The sequence below is a fragment of the Oncorhynchus clarkii genome, chromosome 29 (assembly GCF_045791955.1).
Source record: "Oncorhynchus clarkii lewisi isolate Uvic-CL-2024 chromosome 29, UVic_Ocla_1.0, whole genome shotgun sequence".
In the NCBI taxonomy this organism is placed as follows: domain Eukaryota; kingdom Metazoa; phylum Chordata; class Actinopteri; order Salmoniformes; family Salmonidae; genus Oncorhynchus; species Oncorhynchus clarkii.
This window is the reverse complement of record NC_092175.1, coordinates 27,698,173-27,715,262: the sequence shown is the minus strand read 5'-3', so window position 1 is coordinate 27,715,262 and position 17,090 is coordinate 27,698,173. Positions and strand designations below refer to the sequence as shown.

At 44.9% G+C, this 17,090-nt stretch overlaps 2 protein-coding genes across 2 annotated transcripts in view; one reads left to right on the top strand and one right to left on the bottom strand.

Moving 5' to 3' along the window:
* Positions 1–1,270: 1,270 nt before the first annotated feature.
* On the top strand, positions 1,271–8,018 carry LOC139388463 (erythropoietin-like). The gene is made up of 4 exons (XM_071135128.1): positions 1,271–1,674; positions 1,873–1,959; positions 5,570–5,734; positions 7,843–8,018. The coding sequence occupies exons 1-4, from the start codon at positions 1,645–1,647 to the stop codon at positions 7,996–7,998; spliced, it is 438 nt and encodes a 145-aa protein (XP_070991229.1). The 5' UTR covers positions 1,271–1,644; the 3' UTR covers positions 7,999–8,018.
* Positions 8,019–10,890: 2,872 nt separating this feature from the next.
* The window catches only part of LOC139388465 (neuroligin-2-like), an 80,192-nt gene continuing 73,992 nt past the window's right edge, over positions 10,891–17,090 (bottom strand). Inside the window, exons 8-9 of the mRNA XM_071135133.1 lie at positions 13,206–13,572; positions 10,891–13,034 (exon numbers count right to left, since the gene is read on the bottom strand). Coding sequence (XP_070991234.1) covers positions 12,095–13,034; positions 13,206–13,572 — 1,307 coding nt within the window. The 3' untranslated portion in view covers positions 10,891–12,094. The remainder of the gene's footprint in view (positions 13,035–13,205; positions 13,573–17,090) is intronic.

Below are 17,090 nucleotides of genomic sequence, written 5' to 3'. Positions count from 1 at the left end.
ATGTCTTAAGATGTTGCTTCAATATATCCACATAATTTTCCATCCTCATGATGCCATCTATTTTGTGAAGTGCACCAGTCCCTCCTGCAGCAAAGCACCCCCACAACATGAAGCTTCCACCCCCGTGCTTCACAGTTGGGATAGTGTTCTTCGGCTTGCAAGCCTCCCCCTTTTTCCTCCAAACATAATGATAGTCATTATAGCCAAACAGTTCTATTTTTGTTTCATCAGACCAGAGGACATTTCTCCAAAAAGTACGATCTTTGTTCCCATGTGCAGTTGGAAACCATAGTCTGGATTTTTTATGATTCTTCCTTGCTGAGCGGCCTTTCAGGTTATGTCGATATAGGACTCATTTTCTGTGGATATAGATACGTTTTACCTGTTTCCTCTAGCATCTTCACAAGGTCCTTTGCTGTTGTTCTGGGATTGATTTGCACTTTTCGCACCAAAGTATGTTCATCTCTAGGAGACAGAACGTATCTCCTTCCTGAGCGGTATGACGGCTGCATAGTCCCATGGTGTTTATACTTGCATACTATTGTTTGTACAGATGAACGTGGTACCTTCAGGCATTTGGAGAAAAAAAATTCTGAGGTCTTGGCTGATTTCTTTTGATTTTCCCATGATGCCAAGCAAAGAGGCACTGAGTTTGACGGTAGGCCTTGAAATACATCCACAGGTACACATCCAATTGACTCAAATGATGTCAATTAGCCTATCAGAAGCTTCTAAATCCATGACATAATTTTCAGGAATTTTCCAAGCTGTTTAAAGGCACAGTCAACTTAGTGTATGTAACTTCTGACCCACTGGAATTGTGATACAGTGAATTATACTTGAATTATACTTGAATTATACTTAATCTGTAAACAATTGTTGGAAAAATTACTTGTGTTATGCACAAAGTAGATGTCTTAGCCGACTTGCCAAAACTATATTTTGTTAACAAGAAATATGTGTATAGTGGTTGAAAAACAAGTTTGAATAACTCCAACCTAAGTGTATGTAAACTTCCGACTTCTTCAACTGTACCTCTACAGAAATCCATGACATACAGTAAGGTATCATTATGTTCTGAAACAATGCATTACAGTAAGAGTGACAAGCACAATAACCTCATGATTATTTATCTGACATTGTGTTTATGTGTTCTTCTCAGGGTTAGAATGATGTGCATGGCCACAAACCTGTCTGCAGTTATTGGTCAATAAATCCGGGAAACCTGGGAGTTAGTTGTCATAGGGGGTTGATGTCTCTTCTGTGTAAATCCTCTGCAGAAGTAAATCAGAATTAGATTTTATAACCCACCTCATAGAGAAGCCATCGTATTGGCTCGAATGGGTTTTCCCAGTCCAACAGTCAAAACAGTCAGTTAATATTGTACAACCTTCACACTGTACTTGCTCTAGTGACCTTCTATTCTCTGGAACTGGTTGACATAACTTCCTGTTATGTGATTGTCATATTTGCTGCCAGTCTGTAACTGCTCTCAGCCACCATTTCTAGCATTAGCCTGATGATGTGTGTGTGTGTGTCCCAGGGCCGGTGGTGGTACTGCTGACGGTACTCCAGTGGGCAGGACGAGGCCTCCCTTCTCCTGTCAGGCCCATCTGTGACCCCAGCGTCCTGGATCGCTTCATCATGGAGGCCCGCGACACAGAGACCGCTCTGGTGAGCTGAGGTCTAACCATCATGGACCTGAGCTACTTTTAAATGTTTGAAAAATGTCACATTAGAAGGTGGATGATGATACTACCAGAGTGTATTATGTGCAGAGACAATTCAGCTTTGTTAGTGTGTTTGATCTGTCGGTGTGTCTCATCTTACCCTAACTGTGTCAATATGTCTTGCCTTCCTTCCCTCTTGCAGCGAGGTTGCAAGGCAGGGTGTGGAGTGACAGGCACATTTGTGGTTCCTCTGACAAATGTTGACTTTGTAGTCTGGGAGACAAAGGATGTGAGTACCTGTCTATCAGTTCAATACCTGAGTTGTTCCACGAAATGAGTGCTTTTTGATGAGTGCCCTTTGATATTTTAAGTAGAAATTGTGCACCAATATTGGTAAGATGTCTATATGACTATCGCCCAGTAGCACTCACATCTGTAGCCATGAAATGCTTTGAAAGGCTGATCATGGCTCACATCAACACTATCATCCCAGACACCCTGGACCCACTCCAATTCACATACTGCCTCAACAGATCCACAGATGACGCAATCTCTATTGCATTCCACACTGCCCTTTCCCACATGGACAAAAGGAACACCTACATGAGAATCAAAAAGAAAGGAGGACCAAGGAACTCTTCATATAATTAATTAAAATGCCTTTATTTGTATGGCATGTTCAATGGAGTACTCCCTGGTGAAGGCCATGCAGCCAAATGTTTTTAAAATGTGTTTCCATTGAACATGCCATACAAATAAAGCCATTTGAATTAATTATATGAAGAGTGCCTTGGTCCTCCTTTCTTTTTGACGACCAATTTACCCCTTTTACCAAAGAGCATCTTCTGTCTCCCAAAACCTACTATTGTGTACCTTAGCAGCGCTTCCCTTCCCTTCCTCTTTTTTTTGTGAGAATGTGAGAATGTGAGAATGCTATTCATTGACTACAGCTCAGCGTTCAACATCATAGTGCCCTCCATGCTCATCACTAAGCTAAGGACCCTGGGACAGAACACCTCCCTCTGCAACTGGATCATGGACTTCCTGATGGTACGCCCCCAGGTGGTGAGGGTAAGCAACAACAGAGACGCCACGCTGACCCTCAACACGGGAACCCCTCAAGGGTGTGTGCTTAGTCCCCTCCTGTACTCCCTGTTCACCTGCATGGCCACGGATGACTCCAACACCATCATTAAGTTTGCAGATGACATAACGGTGGTAGGCCTGATCACCGACGATGATGAGACAGCCTATAGGGTGTAGGTTAGAGACCTGGAAGAGTGGCAGGACAAGAACCTCTCCCTCAACCTCAGCAAGACAAAGGAGCTGATCATGGACTACAGGAAATGAAGGGCCAAGCTCGCCCCCATTCACATCGACAGGGTTGTAGCGGAGCGGGTCGAGAGCTTCAAGTTCCTCTGTGTCCACATCACATCTATCATGGTCCAAAAACACCAACACAGTGGTGAAGAGGGCACGACAACACCTCTTCCCCCTCAGGAAGCTAAAAAGATTTGACATGGATAGATCCTCAAAAAGATCCTCAAAAAGTTCCACAGCTGCACCATTAAGAGCATCTTGACTGGCTGCATCACCGCTTGGTATGGCAACTGCTTGGCAACCGACCGCAAGGCGCTACAGAGGGTGGTGCAGACGGCTCAGTACATCCCTGGTGCCGAGCTCCCTACCATCCAGGACCTCTATACCAGGCGGTATCAGTGGAAAGCCCTAAAAATTGTCAAAGACTCAAGCCACCCAAGTTATAGACTGTTCTCTCTGCTACTGCACAGCAAGTGGGACTGGTGCACCAAGTCTTGAACCAACAGGACCCTGAACAGCTTCTACCCCCAAGCCATAAGACTGCAAAAGAGTTAGTGAAATAGTCAACCAAATAGCTACCCAGACTATCTGCATTGACCCTTTTTACACTAACTTTTTTGACTCATCACATACGCCGCTGCTACTGTTTACTATCTGTCACTTTATTTCTAGTTACAGTGCCTTGCGAAAGTATTCGGCCCCCTTGAACTTTGCGATCTTTTGCCACATTTCAGGCTTCAAACATAAAGATATAAAACTGTATTTTTTTTGTGAAGAATCAACAACAAGTGGGACACAATCATGAAGTGGAACGACATTTATTGGATATTTCAAACTTTTTTAAGAATTCAAAAACTGAAAAATTGGGCGTGCAAAATTATTCAGCCCCTTTACTTTCAGTGCAGCAAACTCTCTCCAGAAGTTCAGTGAGGATCTCTGAATGATCCAATGTTGACCTAAATGACTAATGATGATAAATACAATCCACCTGTGTGTAATCAAGTCTCCGTATAAATGCACCTGCACTGTGATAGTCTCAGAGGTCCGTTAAAAGCGCAGAGAGCATCATGAAGAACAAGGAACACACCAGGCAGGTCCGAGATACTGTTGTGAAGAAGTTTAAAGCCGGATTTGGATACAAAAAGATTTCCCAAGCTTTAAACATCCCAAGGAGCACTGTGCAAGCGATAATATTGAAATGGAAGGAGTATCAGACCACTGCAAATCTACCAAGACCTGGCCGTCCCTCTAAACTTTCAGCTCATACAAGGAGAAGACTGATCAGAGATGCAGCCAAGAGGCCCATGATCACTCTGGATGAACTGCAGAGATCTACAGCTGAGGTGGGAGACTCTGTCCATAGGACAACAATCAGTCGTATATTGCACAAATCTGGCCTTTATGGAAGAGTGGCAAGAAGAAAGCCATTTCTTAAAGATATCCATAAAAAGTGTTGTTTAAAGTTTGCCACAAGCCACCTGGGAGACACACCAAACATGTGGAAGAAGGTGCTCTGGTCAGATGAAACCAAAATTGGCAACAATGCAAAACGTTATGTTTGGCGTAAAAGCAACACAGCTCATCACCATGAACACACCATCCCCACTGTCAAACATGGTGGTGGCAGCATCATGGTTTGGGCCTGCTTTTCTTCAGCAGGGACAGGGAAGATCGTTAAAATTGATGGGAAGATGGATGGAGCCAAATACAGGACCATTCTGGAAGAAAACCTGATGGAGTCTGCAAAAGACCTGAGACTGGGACGGAGATTTGTCTTCCAATAAGACAATGATCCAAAACATAAAGCAAAATCTAAAAAAAATAAAAATTGCAGTCTCTCGATGTGCAAAACTGATAGAGACATACCCCAAGCGACTTACAGCTGTAATCGCAGCAAAAGGTGGCGCTACAAAGTATTAACTTAAGGGGGCTGAATAATTTTGCACGCCCATTTTTTCAGTTTTTGATTTGTTAAAAAAGTTTGAAATATCCAATAAATGTCGTTCCACTTCATGATTGTGTCCCACTTGTTGTTGATTCTTCACAAAAAAATACAGTTTTATATCTTTATGTTTGAAGCCTGAAATGTGGCAAAAGGTCGCAAAGTTCAAGGGGGCCGAATACTTTCGCAAGGCACTGTATATGCACAGTACATATCTAACTCAATTATCTCATACCCCTGTACATTGTCTCGGTACTGGTACCCTTTGTATATTGCCAAGTTATTCATTGTGCAACATATATTATTTTATTATTACGTTTATTATTATTATGTTTTACTTTTCCATTTTCTTTCTTTGCATTGCTGGGAAGGGCCCGTAAGTAAGCATTTCACTGTTAGGCCACACCTATTGTTTACAAAGTTAACATTTGATTTGATTTGAACTTACATGGAGTCCATTGAGTCCACTGAGCTCTAACTGCCAATACATGTATTTCTGTACAGTGTACCCATTAATACAGGATTCACCCTAATGTGCATGCATCTTTAGCTATATAATGATAATGTATTATGACATTCTGTGAGTTTTGGTTTTAGCGTACGCATGTATATAATGCGTGTATGTGTGTATTCCCAGACTGAGGAGCAGGCTTTGGAGGTCCAGTCGGGGATGTCTCTGTTCGGCCAGGCCCTGGGTGCTGTGAGGGAGTCAGTGAGCCGTGTTGCCGTGCAGATCCTCATCGACAACAACAAGAGCAACATCCACAGCCTGGGCCAGGTGCTGCGCAGCCTCCACATCCAGGTGACTCACTGAGGAGTGTGAGTGTCTCGTCTACAGCATGTTCAGTGGATGGGACTGTGGTGTGAACCTTTTTGTTATGTAGGGCCAGGAGAGTTCCTGGTCTGATCACATGGTAAAGCCAATAGGCCCAGAGTTATTCCTGATCACATGACCTAACCAGGAAAAACTCCTATCCCACTTATCAGATATGTTTTGTGTCTCTGTTTCTACCGTATATCACGTTTTAAGGTATGACCCCGTGCAGACAGTGTTGAAAAAACAAAAGTTTATTCCTTAAACAGGGACGGGCAAACGACAGGTAGAGGCAGGCAGGGGTCAATAATCCAGAAAGGGTGTAAGGTACAAAACAGCAAGCAGGCGCAGGCCCAGGTCAGGCAGAGGTCGGTAATCCAGAGTAGTGGGGCAAAGGTACAGGATGACAGGCAGGCTCAGGGTCAAGGCAGGCAGAACGGTCAGAACCGGGAAACTAGAAAACAGGAGCAAGGAAACAGGTGGGAGCAGGGAAACAAAATGCTGGTAGGGATTCTATGAACAAAGTGAACTGGCAACAGACAAACAGAGAACACATGTATAAATACACAGGGGATAATGGTGAAGATGGGCGACACCTGGAGGGGGGTGGAGACAAGCACAAAGACGTGAAACAGAGCAGGGCGTGACACCGTATGTGTGAGTCAGTTTGTACGTACTATACTCGACTGTACTGTACTGAACCTCCCCTGCAGAGAGCCTCATTGGGAATAGATAAGTGTTCTTGGAAAGGTCATGGAACAAAGGTACCAAAGGAGGCTGGTGCAGGGAGGACATCTAAAAACAATGCCTGGAATGGAGTGAATGCAATGGTATCCAACACACATCCTCCCACGTTCCAGCCATTACTCTCTAGGCTATGTGGGACGCTAGCGTCCCATCTGGCCGACATCCAGTGAGATTGCAGAGCGCCAAATTCAAATACAGAAATACTCATTATAAAAATTCAGAAAACAAAACATATTTTACATAGGTTTAAAGATTAACTTCTTGTGAATCCAACCACGGTGTCAGATTTTTAAAATGCTTTACGGCGAAAGCATACCTTACGATTATTTGAGAACATAGCCCAGTTGACAAATTATTACAAACAGTTTTTGTTGCTCGTTTTCTTCAGTAATCCACAGGCTCAAACTCAGTCAAAACAGGCAGACGAAAAATCCAAATTGTATCCGTAAAGTTCATAGAAACATGTCAAACGATGTTTATATTCAATCCTCAGGTTGTTTTTAGCCTAAATTATCTATAATATTTCAACCGGACAATAACGTCATCAATATAAAAGGTAAACAAGAAATGCACTCTCTTGCACATGAAAAAGCTCTGTGACACTTCAGGGTCCACTCATTCAGACTGGTCTTACTCCCTCATTTATAAGAATACAAGCCTGAAACAATTTCTAAAGACTGATGCCATCTAGTGGAAGGCATAGGAACTGCAAATTGAGTCCTAAGTCAATGGATACTGTAATGGCATTGAATAGAAAACTACAAAACCAAAAAATGAATGGATTTTTCTCAGGTGTTCGCCTGCCAAATCAGTTCTGTTATACTCACAGACACTATTTTAACAGTTTTGGAAACTTTAGAGTGTTTTCTATCCAAATCTACCAGTTATATGCATATCATATCTTCTGGACCCGAGTAGCAGGCCATTTAATTTGGGCATGCTTTTCATCCAAAATTCCGAATGCTTCCCCCTACCCTAGAGAAGCCTGTGATGGGTACAGTCAGCCAGACATTCCCTTGTCCTCTCTGCCCTCTCCCCTCAGTGTACCACCGCCTACCTGCCACGCTTTGTTTGCTTTTCTGTCAGAGGCGCCACTCTTCTCAGAAACTTGTGCCTTTTAAGGGTACTGCAGTTCAGTGACTGAGATGGCATTGAGCAGGCCGGGTATGGCAGTGGAAGTTAGTGGAAAGGTGACAGAATGGGGGTTCTATTTGGCTGCATACGGTTTGGTATGGAGTAGCAGGCCAAGAAGAACCTGGAATAGACCCTCTTCCACAGAACAGATGAGTGGTGCTTTTTTCCCCAGGGTTGTGTACTAAACCTTGTTCTTCCTCCCATCCATTGAACAGGACCTGCCCCTTCCTCCAGCACCAGCAGTAGGTGACTTAGTGACTAGGAAGGTGTCGTCCTTATCTGAGCTGCTCCATGTCCACACCAACTTCCTACGAGGGAAGGTTTGCCTGCTGCTCACCAACGCACCTGCCTGTCAACAGAACAGCACTTGATTGGAGCTTTCCTCTGTGATTGGACCCGGATGACACGTCTGGCACTTTAGAGAGAGGATGAGGTGATTGGACGAAGTCTCTGAATGGCTTACCAGTATGGAATGTGTAGACAAGGTGATTGCTGACCGGACAAAAACTGGTGGATAAGTAAGTTCCCTGTGGGTGGAGTTGGTGAGAACATGAATGAGTGAGAGAGAAAAAAACGGAAGTTCTACAGCTCATTGACCTCACCAGTTCCTCATACTACCTAGCAGTACTGCCAAAGAGCTCTGATGCATGCAGTGGAATAAGCTACAGATGGAACACATCGTAGAAGATCATATATAAAGTCATAATTCCAAGAATTGTATATTATGTTCTATTTATACAGCTTGCATTAAACTTGTCTTAACCGTGTTTTTATATAAATCTCTATTTTCATATATGAGTGTGTCCCTTTTAGTCTTTGAACCATAGGTTTCTCATTGATGCTAAGGTTTAACATACTGAAGTCAGTGTTTGTGTGTTCATGTAATATCCTTGCTCAGTGCCGTTATAATTCAGACCACAGGTACACTTTGCTGCAAGACAATGTATTGATCACTTCTCACTTCTGCCCTCTGTCTGTCTGTACCCCTCCCTCCCTCCATGCCCACTCTCTCTACCTTTCTCTGGCTCACCCTGTCTTTGGGGTCAGAGCAGACATTGTATTTCACCACCAGGCAGCACATACAGCTCTTCCGGCCTGGCAGGTGGAGAATTGAAGATGAGAATGAGTTCAGTTCCTGGAGACAGTTCTGCACTCTGTTGCCCTCTGCTGGATAGACCGTGACATCATTGCCCTACTTAGACCCTGCATACACAAAGAACAGCTCTATGGCTATAAAAAGAAAAAGACATCATCAGGAAATCATCTCATATTTGTGCATATAGACCAAATGCTCACCCAAAACAAAAAACACACAAAAGAACACCAACCAAAGTATGTCAACGTGGGAAATTATTAATCAGATCAGCAACCACTCACAGATTATCGATTTAAATAATTAGATGTGTGTTCATAGACAATAACAGGGAGGCAAATGTGATAATTTGTTTAAGAATGTATTTTTAATGTTCTCCATTTCAGGTGCACAACATACAGTCTGTAATAGCCTCTATATGAAATAGAAATATTAACTTCATTCTTTAAACCCGTTCGTTATGCTTCCTTACAGTGTCTTAATCCTCCAGTAAGTGCTGATTTCAGACTAAATGAAAACAGAGACAAACAGGTGCAAACCTTTTTGGGCAACCCAGCGTGAACCTTGGAAAAGTAGAGATTTGCATCCTTGTAATGTTTCTTTGTAACATTGAGCCAAAGTCAGACTTTAGTGTCACTGTGTAAACTTGGTGAGAGTGTGCTTCCAGAGTCTGTTGGCTGCCATATCCCTGGTTTCCAAATTTCAGTCATATATATATATATATATATATATATATTTTTTTTTTTAGAAAAATACTGTATTTTTTCACTTTTCCTTTTTGGAAACATGGGCCTCTCAAATGGACAGCAAACAGGTGGGCTGATATTCCCAGAAAATGACTTAAACAGAGAGTGTGCATGGCAGACATTATAGTAAAGGATAGCAAAGCAACCACAACCATCAGAGTCTGAAACAAGACTAAAGAGTACAAAGGAGTTGACAACATACTGTACCTGTTCTAAGCTATGGGTAATACTGTATGTCATATCTCAGGACAGTGAGTGTCACTAACAAGTACCAACAGCACCGCCATCAAGATTAAAGTTTCCTAGTTCTGTAGGTTTGGGTTGAGCACAGTTTCAAACCATGGCTTTATCTCTACCACTCTCCATCAGTGCCTTCCGGTTTTCTTTCCTTCTGTCTCTCGCTCTTGATCACTCTCCTATTTTCTTTTTCTCTGTATCCCTATTCTATCTAAATCTGCTATTTATGCAGCTCTTATCTTTGGCCACTTAACGGATGCAGAAGGCTCATCTTAAATTAATCCAAACAAAATCTGTCTTCATGATTGATGTGGCAATTGACAATTGTGCAAGTAATGCCCACCTCCATCCAAAACCCCACACACATCCAGTATGTCCTTTCTACCCTAGAGAAACCTGAGCCGTATCCCCTTACCTACTGCTATTATGTTGAACTCAATCATGCTAGGATTTTAGATGTAGTTCACAGATCATTCCTGTATGTTAATAACTGTCTACATGTTCCCATAGCTTGTTGCACTTTGACCTTGAAAATCTAAGAAATGAAAGAGAATCAAACAACAACAACGGATCAGCCGTCTGAACTTGCACCTGTTGTCACAAAGGAAAGATTTCACCGTTCACTCATAAACCAAACCATAAACATAATATTTACAAATACCACTTTGTTCTCTTACACTTAAAAAAATGTACAGTTTGTTTTCGATGGTGTTTGTTTTGTTCTTTTTTCTGAGTCCCGGCCCCTGTGACAGATGCCAGTCTAACCCCAGTGTGATCATCATCATCCCAAAACAAGACAGGAAACAGAACAGGAAAAACATGGGGAACTCAATCCTGCCAGGTTTTTTTTTCTTTCTGTGTATATGTGAGTAATGTGTATCAAATGTTTTTTTTCTACTCGAGATTTAGAACGCATCCTCAGTGCATCGGAGACATATCAGGCTTCTTCTGAAGAGTCGTCTCTCCATCGTCGCTGTTGGTTTTGATGTCAAGGTTTTTCGTATTTTGTCTCGACATCTGTTCTGTAACAGTTTTTTTTTCATGAATGTCCAGAGTTCATTGTGTCCCTGTGTTCAGTTGTGCGGTTGAAAGATCTAAAACGTGCGTACAAGGCTTTTTTACCTTTGACCTACAGTATGTCAGTCAGTCTGTCTGAGCCCCCCTCATACCCCCTGCACTCCGCTTCCATCAGTCTTTCAGGGCGGCAGGTGCTTGTGGAACAGCCTCAGTGATAAGAAATGAAAAGAAATAAAGGACATATTTGTTGTCCTTGTTATAATCATAGTCAATATTCATCTCTTGAAAGGCTTTTTGAAGTATCTACAGAATAGAAGATAGTTTTCTTGTGCACGAAGTTCAGCTGACGTAAAAAACAAAAAGAAAGTACTTTAAGAAAAGAAAAAAAAAACAAGAAAAAAAACAAGGCCAAACCTGGAAATAAAAAGGAAAAATTCAAGATTTCCACTCTGATGCCCATCCTCCATTTAGAAAATAAAAATCATGCAGAAGATCCCAGACAAAAAAACAGTTATAAATCTTAATATTCTCTCATATTTTTTACATGGATATATTTAATATTTTCCCCCTTGAGTAGAGCCCAGCCAAGGTGCAACACTGAATGCAGTAAAAACAAAAATAAATTGCAAAAGATCAAAAAGAAAGATGACACGTCTGGCACTTTTTTGATTATGATAATTCCTTGTGTAAGATCAAGTCAGGATGGGCCTCTCCAGGTGGTCCATTGGACCCCATTGAAAGAAGAGCGTTATCACAGTACTTGGCACCAAGAATGCTGGTAAAAACGAGATATCAGGATCTCACCTTTTTCATTCATATCCTTACAATTTATCAATAATACATAATTTACATTTATGTGTTTGTATAAAAGACTCCAAAGAGGAGAAGTGATTTGCGCAAGAGAGAAATAGGATGAAAATGAAACTGGGAGGATTGTGTGAACGTTGTGATCAAGAGCTATAGGAACAGACATGGAGAGAAGTGAGTGGGAGGCAGAGAGAAGAAGAACAGTAATATTGTTTGAGAGAGAGAGGAAGATAGAGAGTGAGAGAGAGAAAGAGAGTGAAATACCCAGATTGTACAGACATATGAACAGGTTGGAAGATGTGTGATAGAGATGTGTTAGTTGGGTAATGATAGTCTTTGTCCCAGCAGCCCACAGCCTGAGTCAGACTGAGCCATGCATCCCAACAGTAGGGGGCGATAACACAGCCTCATGGGGAGATTGACAGAGAACAGAATGACACGGAGAAAGAGAAAAAAGCAACACAGAAAAAGAAGAGAGGATAACCCCAGTAAGAGAGAGAAGAAGGAGAGGACCAGTCTGTGTGGTGTTCATTTGTATCTCTGCTGATCCAGAGGTTATGCCTGGTCCTATACGCGGGTGGTGGAGTGTTGGTGTGGCAGGGCGTTGTTGCTGTGGCCGGGGGTGGGGGTGGTGGAGGGTGCCGGGGCGGGGGGGTAGGTGTTGAAGGGGTGGAGGGGCTGCATGCCGCTGATAGTGCTGGGCATCATGGTGATGGTGTTTGCCGTCATCAGCGGCACGTCCTCCGGTGCCCGCCGCAGCGCCAGCGTGTAGTCCGGCGGGCCCACCTGCGCCCGCAGCGGCTCCAGGTCGCCATGGAGACCGCGGGAAGGGAGGGGCGTGCCGATACCATGCTCCATCTCTACTCTCTGCTGCTTCATCTGCAGGGACATGAGCTCCTCCTCCTGGCTCAGTGCCAGGTCATTGTGGGACGGGGCACCCACCCCTCCCATGCCCAAGCCCATGGCGGTGCCCATGCCACGCTGGGGGGACAAGCGGCGGTGGCGTCTCTGCAGCAGCTCGTGGCGCTTGTCGCGTTTGTAGTAGAGCGCTGCGAAGGCCAGCACGTTGAGGAAGAGCAGCGAGGCGCCCACAGCCACAGTCACACTCAGCTCCGTGGAGTAGTCCCTTATCTCGTCGGGGAACGGGTTGCGGCGGGGCGGCTCGGAGGGGTCTGGCTCGGGTTCAGAGGGGTTGGTGGAGATGACGGGGTGGCGGGTAGAGCGTGCCCCAGGGGGGCCAGGCCGGTGGACGCGGGGACCTCCTCCTCCAGGTGGCAGCCGGGTGGTGATGGGGTTGATATCCTCATGCAGGGAGTGCAGGTGAGGCACCAGCTCCAGCCAGAAGGCCACCTTGTTGGCCCGGTAGTTGTCCCTGACGCGGGGCTTCAGGCCAATGTGGAGGTACTGCTTGTCCTTGGAGCTGAACTTGGTCCAGATGACCTCCTCAAAGCGGTTGGGCTTGGTGTGGATGAACTTAGTGTCCTGAGGGACAGGCAGGTTGGGATCCCTGATGGAAAAAAAGAGAACAAGAGAGAGAAGGAAGGAAGGAAAAAAGGAAGGAAAGAAAGATGAAAGATGATCAAAATAATTGAGCATGTACTGTATGCATCTGATAGAGCATGTTTCTAATTTGATATCTCAGTGCTGTGTCTAGGTCCTGTCTAGGTTCAGTACTGACCCGGTCTTGGCAAAGTTGGTCCAGTAGGTCATGACCACAGCACTGAGCATGACGTCATTCTTGGAGAAGTTACAGGGGAACAGGTCTGTGGCTCCCACCATGGGGACCCCAAACACGTAGGGCAGCTCATCCCCGTGGGCCGCGTCCGCCCACTCTGGCCGGGCCTCCGTCTGGCAGTGGTGGTGGAAGGTGTAGAAGTAGACAGGAGACTGGAACTCAGCGTGCAGCTTGGCTGTGGCCACAGCTGGCGCCACCCACTGGTGATCTGTGAACAGTGCCAGCAGGGTCTTCCTCCTCATGTCTATGTTGTCCCTGTCGGCCCAGTCTGTGTACATGAACTTTATGGTCTCCCTCAGGATGTCCTTACCTGGAGACAGACAGATGGGGTGAGAAACAGAGAGAGCAATAGAGAGATGAGAGAGAGAGAGAATGAGCAAGAGAGAGAGAGAGAGAGAGAGAGAATGAGCAAGAGAGAGAGAGAGAGAGAGAGAGAGAGAGAGAGAGAGAGAGAGAGAGAGAGAGAGAGAATGAGAGCAAGAGAGGGATTAGGGAGACAGAGAGAGTGTGGAGAGACAGAGAGGGGGAGACAAAGAGATGAGAGAGAGACAGAGAGAGGGGGAGAAGCAGAGAGAGGGAGGAGAGACAGAGAACGAGCAAGAGAGAGATTAGAGTGAGAGAAAGTGTAGAGACAGAGAATGAGAGCAAGAGAAAGATTAGAGAGACAGAGGGGGGAGAGACAGGTGGGGGGGCAGAGAATGAGAGCAGGGACTATCAAGAGAAAACTTCTAACAAACCAAAACCTGCAGAAGAAACACAGCGGAACCTAGAAATACAATCCAACACAGAACTGAGTGAGTAATATTCAGTCTGAAGCTACTTCTGAAGCCAAAAAGACCATCTCTAGGTAATTTTGTTATATAAAGTTAAGTAAATAAGTATACTAAGCTACCAAAATGCTAGGACAGAACAGACCTGGCAGCACCTTCAATTAGCACTGAGGTGTGAAGTCAGATGTGTGAAAGCTCTTGAACCCAACAATGGCAGGAGAGTTTCACAGCTCCCCCCACCCAAATTTAGCGACCTTTGAAGCCCCAATGGCTTATCCCTGTCCAGAGGTCATTACAATACAGTATAATGTATAATAAAAATAACACTGCAGGAATAAGTATAAAAAAAACCTCCTTAAGGACAATCCAGAAACATTATTTGCTGACTGCTACAAAGAGGGGAACGTAAGCAACTTCATTTCCCACACAGACCCTCCCCTGGCATGGCACAGTGCTGTAAGAGCACACTACCCCAACAGAGAGGGTATTGGCCCAGGGTGGAAACTCAGAATACTAGACATTGAGGAAATTGAAACAACATCTGTCAACGTGTACAAGTCTGGGACAGTAATGGTGCAGGGCATCCTCATGCAGGACTTTACGGGATAAAGAGCGAGCACAGCAGGAAAAGCTCTCCCTGTGATGACTCCCCATCCTGAGTGAGTCTGATCACACCTCTTCAAACTGTCCTGCAGACGAGGATAGTCACCCCCCCCCCCAGCACTGAACACACCCAGGTTCCACAACTGCACTGCTCCTCCATCATTGAGAGGGATGAATTCATAGAGCTGGAGAGAGACATGTTGGAGCTCAGAGAGCTAGTCCACACAATCCAGACAGAAAAACCCCACAAAACAGACAAGCACAACAAGACCCGGAGGGCAGAATGTGGCGATGGACGGCTGTCTGAGAGAGCTGGCTGCTCTACGGACTGATGTGAGATAACCTAAAGAGGCACACATGGCATTGAAGGACGAGGTCAGAAGGCTGAGGTGTGACAGAGAGCAGGACACTCCACCAGACAAGCCAGCAAGGCTGGGAGTGATTGAAAAAGCTTCTTCCACTCACCCCAGCACACAAGTGTTTATCTCCACCCTGCTACCACAAAAATACTTTCACCCTGCCACCATACAGCGGGTGAATGCAAGCATTTCGCAAGACTGCCTCAAAACCTAAATGTCTACCTGGTCCACCACTCCACCCTGGACTTTAACAGCCTTTAAGACCAGGTCCACCTCCACAAGGCAGCAATCCCAACTTTTTCCAGGACCCTGAAGGACGTCGGCACGCACCTGAAGGACGTCATCCTCAACCGTAGCCCCAACACCTCACACAGGAGCAACAGAGCAACGGACACCCCGCCCAGACCAGCAAGACACCCTCCCAGACCTGCAAGACCCCCTCCCGAAGGACCTGCACCAAGGGAACCCATGCCAAGAGGACCTACACCCACACCACAGCATCACCAGCCACACACCAACCAACTAAGACCACACCAAGCAGACCCTGGCCACACCCTATATTGGCCCCCCCATATCAGACCATTGCACACGCTTTTTCAGTTCTGCCCACACATTCTCTACAGGATTGACGTCAGGGCTTTGTGATGGCCACTCCAATACCTTGACTTTGTTGTCCTTAAGCCATTTTGCCACAACTTTGGAAGTATGCTTGGGGTCATTGTCCATTTGGAAGACCCATTTGCGACCAAGCTTTAACTTCCTGACTGATTTCGAGATGTATCCAATAGATCCACAAAATGTTCCTGCCTTATGATGCCATCTATTTTGTGAAGTGCACCAGTCCCTTCTGCAGCAAAGCACCCCCACAACATGATGCTGCCACCCCGTGCTTCACAGTTAGGATGGTGTTCTTCAGCTTGCAAGCCTGCTTTTCCTCCAAACATAACGGTGGTCATTATGGCCAAACAATTATATTTTTGTTTCATCAGACCAGAGGACATTTCTCCAAAAAGTACGATCTTTGTCCCCATGTGCAGTTGCAAACCGTAGTCTGGCTTTTTTATGGCGGTTTTTGAGCAGTGGCTTATTTCTCGCTGAGTGGCCTTTCAGGTTATGTTGATATAGGACTTGTTTTACTGTGGATATAGATACTTTTGTGCCTGTTTCCTCCAGCATCTTCACAATGTCCTTTGCTGTTGTTCTGGGATTGATTTGCACTTTTCACACCAAAGTATGTTCATCTCTAGAAGGCAGAACGCGTCTCCTTCCTGAGCGGTATGACGGCTGCGTGGTCCCATGGTGTTTATACTTGCCTAATATTGTTTGTACAGATGAACGTGGTACCTTCACAGGCTTGGGCCGGTTGCTGTGGGGGGTGCAGAGCTGTTGGCCATAGTTGGGGTAGCCAGGTGGAAAGCATGGCCAGCCGTAGAGAAATGCTTGTTGAAATTCTCAATTATCGTGGATTTATCAGTGGTGACAGTGGTTCCTTGTCTCAGTGCAGTGGGCAGCTGGGAGGAGGTACTGTTATTCTCCAAGGACTTTAGAGTGTCCCAAAACTTTTTGGAATTAGTGCTGCCGGATGCACATTTCTGTTTGAAAAAGCTAGCCTTTGTTTTCCTAACTGACTGTGTGTATTGGTTCCTGACTTCCCTGAAAAGTTGCATACCGTGGGGACTATTCGATGCTAGTGCAGTACGCCACATGGTGTTTTTACACTGGTCAAGGGCAGTCAAGTCTGGAGTGAACCAAGGGCTATATCTGTTCTCAGTTCTACATTTTTTGAAAGGGGCATACTTATTTAAGATGGTGAGGAAATTACTTTAAAAGAACGACCAGGCATCCTCTACTGACGGGATGAGGTCAATATCCTTCCAGGATACACGGGCCAGGTCAATTAGAAAGGCCTGCTCACAGAAGTGTTTTAGGGAACTATGGTGAATCACTAAAACAATACAGAAATACACTACGGAAAAATAAGGAACAGCACGTCAAAAATCAGCTCAATGTAATTGAAGAATCCATATTCTCTAACCACTTCTGGGATATTGGAAAACTCTAAACAAACAACATGAATCTATCCAAAACGGAGATGT

What these genes read in the sequence shown, in the direction of transcription:
- LOC139388463 (XM_071135128.1), top strand. Translation starts at nt 1,645, where the DNA reads ATGGAGGCCCGCGACACAGAGACCGCTCTG. An exon ending in TAGTCTGGGAGACAAAGGAT is followed by an intron (nt 1,960 to 5,569) that starts GTGAGTACCTGT and finishes GTGTATTCCCAG; the next exon opens with ACTGAGGAGCAGGCTTTGGA. An exon ending in TGCGCAGCCTCCACATCCAG is followed by an intron (nt 5,735 to 7,842) that starts GTGACTCACTGA and finishes TCCATTGAACAG; the next exon opens with GACCTGCCCCTTCCTCCAGC.